This window comes from Dermacentor albipictus, chromosome 6, assembly GCF_038994185.2.
Source record: "Dermacentor albipictus isolate Rhodes 1998 colony chromosome 6, USDA_Dalb.pri_finalv2, whole genome shotgun sequence".
Taxonomy (NCBI): Eukaryota; Metazoa; Arthropoda; class Arachnida; order Ixodida; family Ixodidae; genus Dermacentor; species Dermacentor albipictus.
In genome coordinates, this window is record NC_091826.1 from 134,366,139 (window position 1) to 134,378,751 (window position 12,613).

The following is a 12,613-nucleotide window of genomic DNA, read 5'->3' on the forward strand; positions in this document are numbered from 1 at the left end:
TCTCGGATTTTGTCGTATCAACCTCGACGGCCATTGTTCTCCAATCAGCTTTTGATATCAATCTGAGTCTGCCCCTGAGTAAGCACCTAGAGCTCAAAAGTCTTATTTATTTATTTATTACATACTGCCAGCCTGGATGTCTGGCTTTAGGCAGGAGTGGGGTACATAACAATACGACATGTAGGAATACAATGTACATTTGGTCGAGCAAGTACGGCACACGAAGAACCCACATAAGCCATACAAAGCGGAGTACAAACAATATGCCACGACAATGTGAAGTATCGTTAGCTATTGCGGAATGCACTCAAGAAAGAAGACACCGTCGAACACTCAATCACATTGGCAGGTAGGTTATTCCATGTACGAATTGTGCTCGGGCAAAATGAGGCTTTGAATGCATTTGTTCTGCACAAGAACTCGCTCACCTTCTTTGAATGGAAAGAACGGGTTTGTCGCTGGGTAATTGAATGAAAATATGCATTTTTATTTATTCCAAGTTGGTTATGGTAAATTAAGTAGAACATTTTTAGTTTGTCCTGGTGTCGTCTTACCTGTAGGGTCTCTAAATTGGCTGTTTGCAATAGGGCTGATGGGGCTTCTCCGACGATACGAATACTGCGCTTTCATGTTACCGTGGATTGGAGAAATACTGGTTGCTAAATCGCATAATAACCGTATATTGTGCTCTGCCCCTCCATCAGAACACATGTCGAGTTTCGACGCGAGAACGAGAAGCCATCAAGCAACAAGTGGATGAAATGCTATGCGACCAAATCATGCAGCCTTCCGAAAGTCCTTGGGCGTGACCTGCAGTCTTTGTGAATGACTAAACCCTGCGCATGTGCGTCGATCATCGTCGGCTGAACAAGATTACGGAGAAGGACGTACGCGTTCTGCCACGGTCAGGCGACGCATTGGCCCGGCTGTACAACGCTAAGTATTTCTCATCGACACATCTTAAACTCGTTACTGGCAAATAGAAATCGACGAGAAGGAGCGCGAGAATACCGTTTCATCCCGCCCGACGACCACTACGAGATTTAGGTCGTACCATTCGGTCTGTGCTCGGCACCTACTACTTTCGAGTGCGTGATGGACACGGCGTTAACAGGGTTAAAGTGGCAGACCTGCCTCGCCTACTTGCATGACATCATTGTATTGGCTGCGAATTTTGACGATTAACACAGACGGCTTAGGACAGTAGTAGAGGTCAGCAAGTTATCAAGACGCGCCCTCAAGATGGCAAAATGTCGCTTTGCGTATAATGAGCTCCTGTTCCTGGGCACGTCATCAGCAAATGTGGAGTCCGTCCTGATGCGCAGAACACGACTGCCATTGCTGACTTTTCACAACCCACCGACAAGAAGGGAGTGCGCAGATCCTTGACCTGCGGGCCTGTTACAGGCACGTTTTTAACGTCTTTAACGCATCGCCGAGCCATTGACATATATCACAAAAAAATTCACCGAAGATTACGATACTCCCTAATGCGAAGCTTGAGGCTTATGGTGCTTTGATTTCGTGATATATTGGCTGGTGCGCACTCATGTGGTCCGTTGGAAACGGAGTGAAGTGTGGCGCTACTGCGTCGCTCATCGGGAGATCGCGAGACCGAGGCAGCACGTGGGAGACGTGTGGGGCCGATTCACAGCATCCACCACAGACAGACCTCCGCTCTTGCAGCGCTTTGTTTCCATATATGGTAGCCCATATATGGTTTCCATATATAGGCTAGTTCGCTTAGTTACGAGGACATCGAGGGACAACACCGACGCTTGCTGCAGAAACGAGTACCTAACGGCTGTGTTCTAATAGGACGTCGAGTTCAATTGGGAAATGCCGTAAATTGAAGCATTCGAAGAGCTTAAACGACGCCTGCAGCCACCATCAGTACTCGGCTGCTTCGATGAAGACGGCGGCACCGAAATCCACACCGACGATAGCATACAAAGCCTCGACAACGTCCTAGTATACAGGAAAAACGGATTTGAAGGGGTCATTGCTTGCGCTTGACGCTCGCTGTCGGAAGCGGCAGGCAATTATTGTACGACGAAAAAAAAATACATTGGCATCATTTAGGCTACCATGAAACTCCTACCTCAGCTATGTAGCAGGCCCTTCAAAGTCGTAAGCGACCATCATGCCTTTATCAGCTGGCACACTTAATGAACCCTTCCGGACGACTCGCAACATGAAGTCTCAGACTCCACGAACTAGAAATGACCGTCGTCTACAAGCCCGGACGGTAGCACTCTGATGCCGACTCCCTATTGCGCGCCCCCATTGACCTGCCACCGCAAGACGTCGAGGATGAGGACGGATTCCTGGGAACAATAATCACGGAAGGCTGCGCTGAACAGCAACGAACAGAGCCGAAGCTAAAAAGCCTCGTAAAGCACTTGGGAGGCAACACTGACGGTCTCCCTAGGGCATTCAGGCGAGGATTGTCTTCGCTTTTTCTAAAAAATGGCATTGTGATAGAGAACCTCTAACTAGTCCACGCCAACTACATTCTTGTTGTGCCCTCAGCAATGCGTGCAGATGTGCTGCACGCCCTACATGACGATCCAACTGCAGAGCACCTCGAATACTCCCGTGCCGTATCCAGGGCACAAGTGAAGTGTCGTTGACCTCACCTGACCGCCGATGTTACCCACTACGTCAGGACGTACCGAGACTGGTAGCGACGGAGGACGCCAGAAACAAGGCCAGCTGAATTCCTGCAGTCAATCGAGCCAGCTTGCCGACCATTCCAGCATTTCGGAATGAACTTGTTGGGGCCATTTCCGACATTAACATCATGGCAATAAGTGGCTCGTCGTGGCCACCGACTACCTTACCCGCTATGTTATAAATAAAGCTCTACCCAAAGATACCGCGGCCTAAGTGCGGAAATTCTTCGTCGAGAACAGCCTGTTAGGAGATGGTGCCTCAAAAGTCCTGGTCATCAACAGAGGAACAGCATTTACGGGTTAGCTTACTCAAGTCATCCTGCAATGCAGCCCGACAAGTCACCGTAGGATAACCGCGCACCACCCACAGATGAATGGCCTTACAGAGCGCAATAATAAGACCCTCGCCGAAATGTTATTGCCGTACGTCGACGTCAAACACAAGGCCTGGGATGCGGCGAAACGGTACGTAAATGTCGCTTACAACACGGCGGTGCAAGAAGCAACGAAGATCACACCGTTGGAGCTGGTTTACGGAAGGAAACCGACGATGTCTCTCGACTCCATGGTGGGACACATTACCCACAAAGAAAATCTCGACATCGCCAGCTATCTGCAGTGTGCCGAAGAAGCACGGCAATTTGCCCGCCTGGACATTAGGATGCAGGATAGGACGGTGGGCCGGCATTGCAATCTTCGGCAGCGTTACGTGGAATAAAATACAAACCCGGCGACCGTGTCTGAGTTTGGACCGCGATACGCCGACGAGGACTTAGAATATTTTAGGACACTATTTCGCGCTTTACGAGATCATCCCACATATTGGCGCACTGGCCTATGAAGTCGTGACAGATGGCATTTCGCAATCTCAGCAGCGTCTCGCACGACCTGAAATGGTTCATGTGGTGCATCTTAAGCCTTTCTACGCTCGCTGACGAGCCTTGTGACTTCGTTTCTTTGTTGCTTTGCCATTTCTCTTCTTTATTGTGGGAGCTGTTGTTTGGGAGGATGCTCTTTAAGAGGAGGATATTGTCACGTGGTCGTGACGGCAAGAACACAGTAGCAATACAGTGAAAGGCAAAACTAGCTTTTATTGGGCGAACCTGTGCCCACAAAACAGGCTACACCTAAAGCAAAACGAGAGCGGCGAAGACAGTCGGCGATCGTCGTAAATCTAATCAGCGGGTCAAGCGCGTCGGCTTTTATAGAGCAGTCGTCGAACGTTCCAGACTAATCGTTCGGACCCGCATGCCTTCCTCAAAGTTCTACACCATTCGCGTTACGCGATGAAATCAGATAACACAAGGTTCGGGGACAACAGACAGCCGGGTAGAAGCATCGATAACTCTCCAGAAACGTCGGATACATGCAGGCGCTTCCCTCGCTGTGCGATTACAGTTGTTAAGCGGCGAAACGTGGTCGCCCGATAAAGATAAGTACACGTGTCAATATTGACACGCATACTTGTTTAAGTTTCTCCGGTGACCGCTTTTCAACGGCTAACAAGTGTTAAAGGTTATCGCTCGGTCGAGGACGCACCTGCATGTATCGGAAGTCTCTCGAATGTATCCATGATTCTATCTTTTGTCCTTTGTCACCGATCCTTATGTAATGTGATTGCATGGGCGACGCGAATGCTGTAGTACTTGCTGGAATACACGCAAGGACCAGCAATTACGCAATAAAGTTAGTCGAGTATTCTATAAAAGCCGATGCGCTTGATATGCAGATCGGATTTTCGATGATCGCCGACTGTGCTCGCCGCTGTCGTTGTGCTTCGACTGTAGCCTGTTTCCTGTAGACACGTTCGCTCAATAAATATCATGATTTAGAGATTTGCTACGGTGCTTTTCGACGTCACTACGACGTGACAATACAAACACAGAACAGCATTTTCAGCAATATCGCTTGCTAAAGGAAATATACTAGGAATTAGGTTGTATAAAAACTTAATGAAAGACATGTACTTGCTCATTTACGTCGAAAATCCTGTGCGCCAAATTCAAACAGGCACTCACTCAAAGCATTCGTGTAAGATGAACTTGCATTGTATAGCTGCTGCAGCCGTTTCATGGGGAAAGTTAGAGAATGATTGGGGTGAAACACATCAGAGCAGCCGCTGGTTTCCAGTAACGTAAGCAAAAGCTGTAGCAATGCTAGAAACATAATACAGTAAATCAGCCCAAGCGCATCTTGTCGCAAGAACTTCAGGTCACGCGAATCTCCTGTCACTCAAAGAAAGCATAAGTTAACAGGCTTCAGTACTCATAATATCGGCGTGGACGAATATATATGTCGTAGTAAGTGTGATCTAGTACATGCTGGATGCCTTCTCTTAGGTTAATTTCATGGGTATAAAAATATTTCCACACCTAGTCAAGTGTTCGACGAAAACTTGTCTGACGAGGAAACATATTTTGGCATCAATAATTCTACACTGCAGAAGCAAGTTCTAATCGTGGTCTGACGCGAGCGCAGAGCAATCTTTTGAGACACTCAAGATTCCTCAACATTTTTGCGAGTATAGATATTACACCTAAGTTCCTCAAGGCAAGAGTGACAATACTGGATACATGTACGCGAAAATCCATCCTCGAATGTACGTAAACCCGAAGGTTACGAACATCAAGCACGCGACAAATACTGTTACCCGAGAAATCGCAACGAAAGTTTGTGTGCACAATCCTTCTGGCAAAAGACATCGCAGTATCCTATTCACGTCGATTTTGAGCCACTTAGTAACACACCACTGCTAAGCAAGGAAATGTCCTCGTGTAACTTATGCCAGTCATTTACGCAAATTACTCTTCGAAACAATGTTAAATCAGCAGCAAACAATAGTGCTTGTGCAATAGTGCTTGTGCAATAGTGTAATTTCAGAACAGAGTGAATTATTAACAAACACGACAAACCAAGGAGCTCGTAAATTGGAGCGCTAAGGGGCTCCCAACAAAGCCAAAAATGGGCAGAAAGTTTGATTTATAAATTACCGAAATTCGCTATAGATGTACAGCTTTGGAACCACTTGCAGTAGAAATTTAGAAATCTTTTTTGTACAGTTTAAGGAGCATGAGTTAGTGACGCATTTTGTCAAAAGCTTACGTTAAATCAAATTAGACTGTGTCCACTTGACTGTGGTTAAACATGCCTGGTGTGGTGTAATCGCAAGAAGCGTTTAGGTTGGGTTCCAATAATCTGCCTTGCACAAACGTATCTCCATGTAAGGAAATCTTGGCCTTAAAGTATGCGTACAATCAATCATGCATTTCAATTTCAAGAACCCTGGAAAACCATGAAAGAGGAAAAACAGGCGAGAAGTTTTGCAAGTCACCTGGGCCGCCACCGAGGAATACAGTGACTTCAACTATTGTTTTCCATTCGGACGGAAAGACCTCACTTCATAAAAAAAACATTAAACACGTAGGTGAAAATAGGGAACGATAATTTCGGCGCTAACCTTATTATAAATTTGGAAATGCCAACACACCCCAACTGGTCATTTTGCCTTCACCTTTTTTACGCAACGGAAAACTTGAGTGTCAGTCACAACGAAAAAGATAAATAGTCTGAGCCATTTATAGGAGCTTATAGCGAAGAGGAGCCAAAGTGCGTGGCCAACAAGTTGCAGATATCTTTTGCATGAAAGTAGATCGTGCCAGCTATTTGAAAACAGCTGAAGTCACTTTATCTTTTCTTTCCATGTTTGCATGGCGCCGAAAACGGTGGGGGCAATTTTTAAAGTTCACTTCAACATATTTATGGTAACATATTTCACCGCGACGTAAAATATGTTTGACTACTAAATAGAAAAACATTGATAACAATTTATCGTTCGTTTCCTTATAAAATTTGTGGAGCTATTATTCGTGCGAAAATAATATTTGTGCAATGCGAAACGAGCAAAGGAATCTCTTCTTAATTCTACATCATTTTGCATACATTATTCCATATAACTTTGTATAGTTGATGTAAGCTGGCCCACAGGTTGGTTAATGTCATTCTTATGTAACATCTTAGACTAATTGTACTTTGAAATATTATTGTAGAGAGCAAGGTCTCCTCTGCGAAGGTACACAGATTTAGGGATTGCCTGATCGCGACTCTGAATAAAATACGGGTAAAAGGAAAGCGCGATAATCAGGATGAAAAATGGCAACTGACAGGAGAACATCAGATTCGTCACACAGGCAAAAAATGCAACGTTTGATAAAAACAGGTCTAAAACATTTCCAGCGCAATCAGGCGTCAGATTGTGCTGATAGAAATCATTGCAGTTTACAAAGCCGACAAAAAAGCCCAGTTTTAAGCGAACTACGGGGCATTAACTTCCAATTGTGCCTGTGAATCAGTCATTATTTTTCCTGAATAAAATTTCCATTATAATTTGTTCTGTATTTTTAAAAGTCTGTTTAGTCGTGTAGCGTTCGAAAGTGGCTTATAACTACGTAGGCGTTAGAGCTCGGATGAAAGTACTAACAGCCAGCGGAGTAGCTTGTGCCGTCAGATGCTGTTAATACCCGCCACACACATGCGTCGTACACTTTAAGGTCTCCACTTCCATGCTGTTAAAGCACCGCCACCAAACGTAACTGTATCGGCGCACTTTCTGTCCGCTCTGAACTAATCGGAGGACACTCGCACTGCTCGTTTAAGCGTGCCTTGGTTATGCAAATTATATCCTAACTAGAAACAAGTACATTTCGAAGAAAATGCACTTTAAGTTCCTAAATTTTTCATGTTGTATCATGCTGTCATAGCAGATGAATTTCTTGTATACTGCATATTGCAATTCTGACACGTTCTTCCGTGTCAGAACTTGTTGCTGAGCTAGTTGGTTCATGACATAAAGACAAAAGGCGCTAAGAAGACGAGGGCGAAGTGAAACACAAATGATAGGCGCCAGAGGCAGTATTTTTTGTTGAGAATATGTATCATAGGGAATAAGGCATCAGTGTCCTGCCTTATTCCCTATGATTGCCTTATTCCCTATGCCCTGTTGTAGTTCGCGGGCTATATCGCGAAAAATACGGTTTTGAGAGGCGAACGCAACCGCAGACGCCCGCTATGGCATCTGTGATCACCCCGCTGTAGCGTCGCCGTAGGCGTAGCGTTAATATACGGCCGCACCAAAGGTCAGGAGGGATTCGCAGTGGAGGCCCAGGGAGTCCCGGCCTCCCTTTCATTCTTTAGGAAGGGGCTTACCTTCCTTTGGCAGGTGAACTGTAGCACTGCGGCAACCATTCCACAAGCGCTGGCAGTTTTTTTATTACAAGTGGTGCCCTTTGCTGGGCAATCACAAACTCTCCTATCTTTCTAGTAATTTCCCAATCGCAATCAATCGGTTGATATATATATAAGAGCGTGCACGCGCTATGCTGGTCGCCACCCGGTGAACCCTTCCCCGAAGGCAGACACTGAGCCCTGGGCCGCAGCTCTCACATCCTCGGGTGTTGTCTACGTCCGGCGCCGCAAAGCCGGGACGTTGTCGTCGCGGTCGTTTCGTAGCTCGCTGGTGAAAGATGGGGAATTCCTCTGCTGTGTGAATACCGCCTCATGGAGAGAAATGAGGCGCGAATTTTTCGACACGACAAATGCAGTTTTGGGTTTTAATGCTGCCACACTAAAAATGGGTTCGTCAAAGGCAGGGGCGTTGAATGGAGAGCATTGAGAGCGCAACAGAGAGCGAACAAACATGTGGCATGACGGCCGAGTGCACTACGACGTCGGTAACCCTTCGGAGGAAACCGCAATGGCAGAGGCAAAGGGAAATCGAAACTGTCGGCTTTGACATCGTCTCCTAGGTTGCAAGCACTGACATTAGCGGCCGGTGTTCGGCCTAGAGCCACCAGTCAAAACTTGTGCCGTTCTACATAATCCGCCCGGAGAGAAGGAAAAGACAGCTGCTCAGGAAATTATGGGGCTTTATTTTGTAACAACTGCCAGTCCAAGTCCATGTTCCCCGTTTCACTATGAGCATTCTAGAAGCAACTGTCATTGCGCCCATACCGAGAGCGTGAGCACTGATGTCTAGATGAACAAAATATTGAGGTTTTCTCTTGCTGGACTGTAGCACTATTGAGTCTGGGGTATGTCCTTCAGAAAAAAACATAGTACAACATCTGCCATTATTTCGGAATGGTCTTGACAGGTTTGAGAAGAGAAAGCGTGTTCGAGTAAAGAACTGCGCGCAGGTAGCGGCTTGGTGTTTAAGAGAAAAGGCCGGAATTAGAAATACTGTTTTCAGCTTTTACATCTTTCTCCAGTTTGCCACTACGTTGAATTGTGTGCTATGTGGCGTGAACAGGGGCAAGCACACTGAAGAGCTGGGACCTCATAGCTGCTGTTTGCCGGTGTAAGGGAGCCGCAAAGACACTGCAGTATAGGGACTTGTTTTCCATTTGCCAAATTGAATCAGCACTGTTTTCATCCAGCGTCTTACGACGACGTCTATTACCCTTCCCAAGAATAGTTCCTAGTGAGCTTGATTCGAGTAAAAAGAAAGAACGCACCACCGAATCGGAAAGCCTGTTCATGTCCGGGAGGACGTAGAACTTGATGCCTTCAAAGGCGCCGGGTAACGTGAGCCCGCGCACCAGCAAGATGAAGAGAAGGAGGTAGGGGAACAGCGCCGTGAAGTAGACCACCTTGCCCGTCCACTTGACGCCTTTCCAGATGCAGAAGTAGCACAGCACCCAGGCTATGAGGAGAGTGATGGCCAGCGGCATGCGTAGGTCACCGGGCTCGTGCAGGCCTCCCGTGATCTGCAGCACATTGCCCCTGCACAGTAATTTAGTCATTTTACTCACTTCGGAATCAATACAGGAGAATATCGGTGAACTGCAATTGGTTAAGTACAATTGCCGCTTAATCGGAAGAGAAGCAGCTAAGCTTGTTGGCTTAGCGTTTGAATAGGAGAAAAAAAGCTTCCGTTAATTAGAACGAAAATTTTAGACTCCTTGTAAACAAAACAACTGTAGATGTGGTGACTCTTCGAGACGCAGAACTGGCAGTACAAGCATAGTTGGCAGCGTCAGAGCGAGTTACTTGTTCTGGTGGATCGCCGGCGCCTCCTAGAAACCGCAACTAGCGGAGCGTAGACAATTTGGGGCCGAAATTGCGGCACAAATCCAGTGAACCTGCTAAGTTGTCAAAGCTGTATTGCTGCTGATCGTGTGTGTGCCGTTTATCAAGACAGAAGAAGCCAACAGGCACAGAGGACAACATAGGGAAAATTACTTGTACTTACTAATTGAATTGCAGGAATGATAAATTAATGGAAATGAAAGTGGATGCAAAAACTGCTGGGCGATGTGTGGAAACGATCCCACGTCTTCACATTACGCATGCGATGTTCTTACCATGTGACCTATCGCAGCGCCGTTTTCCCATCCACATTCTGGAATACTTATGTTTTACTACTAGAACTGACCCTGGGAATGTTAGCCAGCGCCACCACTCACAAGCCTTGCCGACGGAAGTCCGCCGCAAAAAGACGAGGAGAAGCTCTTTCATGTTGTAGGCTACTAGCTGCCTGAGCGAACCACTCGGAGGTCGTGTTGGGGGCGCATTCAGTGGTCGATGGGAAGATCACTGGCCCGAGAGAAACAGCACTATAAAACACTCGTGCATGGCGACGGAAGGTGCCTCGTTTGTGAGGGAGCGAAAAGTTCAGCACATTTCCTGCGCTCGCCCCGGCGCGCGTGTAGCCCTTGAGGTTTTGGAGTACGACCACATGGCTTTGTCGCGGGGATGTCAGGAGCCTCAAGTGATATCCCACAAGCGAGCAGGTTAGCCCGTTATTCACCGACAGTAATTTGTGATCAAGCACCCAAGCGATCTCTCCCGGGCTTTGTAATTGTTCTGGTAGCTGTTTTACGATAGGTGCGCGGAGTTCGTTGTGAAGGAGTTTCCTGCACGCCAACGTACAGCCTGTGAAGAATATGGGGATGGTAGCGCACGTAGTGGGAATATGCTACATGGCGGAACATATAGCACGCAGCTCTGCCGTACTGATATCACGGGTTGGGACGAGTGCTGTGTGCAGAGTAAAAAGCGGTACTCAAACCCGGCCATTGCAAGGCCTCTGTGCCTTGTGCTTGCATTTGTGTACTATAGTAAATGGCCGTGTCGTATGCTCTGTTGCGCGTGCGTGTGCATTGCGCATGACCCTTATTTTCATTTCTTTATTTTCTGAAGCATAGCATGAACTTTTTAGCTGACTTGAACTGTACCCGTATGACCTGCATCTTGCCCCTACCAGATATTGTATCGGTCGATTCTGAAGCATAGCATGAACTTTTTAGCTGACTTGAACTGTACCCGTATGACCTGCATCTTGCCCCTACCAGATATTGTATCGGTCGAATCTACCAGATATTGTATCTGTATTAATTGTATGTCTATATATTTGCCAAAATTGAACAATAGCGTTCTGAACCACCTTGCCAGGATTGCTGGAATGTCATTGCAGCATGCCTAAAACTAAAACCTTGGTGAACGACTTTGAAGATTACTTTATGGCCGTTGCAGTACACACTTGGAGCTTCCACATCGACTGCGTTCCCAACGTTCTTCGTGGGCCTTTATACTTGTACACGAGAAGTAATTCGTCGCGGGCTCGCCAGGGAATGGTGTGGTAGCGCGTCTGCTTCCTTCATTATTTTCGCGACCAAGTTAGAGTAGGGCGCTTGAACTTTCAGCTGTTCTTGCACGAAATATAATTCTAAGTCATGATAGAGATGAGCGCACTACGCCCAAGTGAAAGGGAAAAAGCCATGAAGGTACCGACGACACAACGCCGTCTTTGATCTAAATTTTATTGTACACCCGGTGTCAAAATATGGCGGGGCAGCAGATCTGACAAAAAGTTGAATATCTCCGCAACCTCTCAACGCAGTCTGGTATTTGCATTTGGTGCCTCAGCTAGAATGTGCTAACAACATGCAGTTCGAGTGGTTACTGCTACAGGCTGCTCAGGAATAGCACGTTTTCAGAGATGCCGTTGTCCGTAAACTTTTGTCCTTGGATGTGCAACCATTTCCTTAAGTGCGGAAAAAACAGCAACACAATGCAAACAGCAACAACCGACCAATCTTTCAAACCGTTCAAACACCTGTTTCTTAGCGCGTGTGACACGGTCTAAAAGCTTTGTCAGTTTTTTGTTTTTCCTTAGAGTGCAGCCCTTAGGCACCTATTCCAGCGTGGATCGTGGGCCTCGGCGTGACCGACAGAACGAACGAGCTAAGGGGAGGATGAAAGACGCGCGATGAGGAAAGCGGAGGAGGGTGCAGCGAAAGGGTAAGGAAGAAAGCGGAGTGCGGCATGAGACGTGGTCCACTGCGGCGACCCGGTACGAGATGGCAGCATAGTATTGTGCAAGAAAGTTCATATCAACAAGGGAGTGAGGCAGGGGTGCCCTTTGTCCCCGCTGCTGTTTATGATGTACATGGTGAGGATGGAAAGGGCGCTAGAAGGAAGTAATATCGGTTTTATTGCATCATACAAAAAGTCGGGCACAGTAGTAGAGCAGCAGCTTCCAGGTTTATTTGATGCGGACGATATTGTGTTGCTAGCTAACAAGCAAAGTGATTTGCAACGTCTGGCTAATAGCTGTGGACAGGAAGGCAACAACTTAGGTTTGAAATTGAGCGTTACAAAATGAGGTGTTATGATATTCAATGAAAGCAGTGAACAGACAGTGGTGATACAGGGTCAGGAAATACCTCGGGTAAGAGAATATAAGTACGTTGGCTTATGGATAAACGAGGCCAACAGATATATGGAAAGACAGGAAAAAAACAATGGGATCCTTCATCAGTAACCAACAAAGAAAGACTAGAAAAAGTTCAGTCCATGGTGGCAAGATATGTACTAGATATAGCAATGTATGACAGGCAGTTTAGTGCAACTAAATCTAAGGCAATGCTAAACTGGCAATC

The 12,613-nt window shown here is 46.6% G+C and overlaps 1 protein-coding gene across 3 annotated transcripts in view; it reads right to left on the reverse strand.

Moving 5' to 3' along the window:
* The window catches only part of Gat (GABA transporter), a 552,429-nt gene that overhangs the window by 105,098 nt on the left and 434,718 nt on the right, over positions 1 to 12,613 (reverse strand). For all 3 annotated transcript variants that reach the window (XM_070541350.1, XM_065432204.1, XM_065432206.1), the window contains one exon: positions 9,185 to 9,452. In XM_070541350.1, coding sequence (XP_070397451.1) covers positions 9,185 to 9,452 — 268 coding nt within the window. The remainder of the gene's footprint in view (positions 1 to 9,184; positions 9,453 to 12,613) is intronic.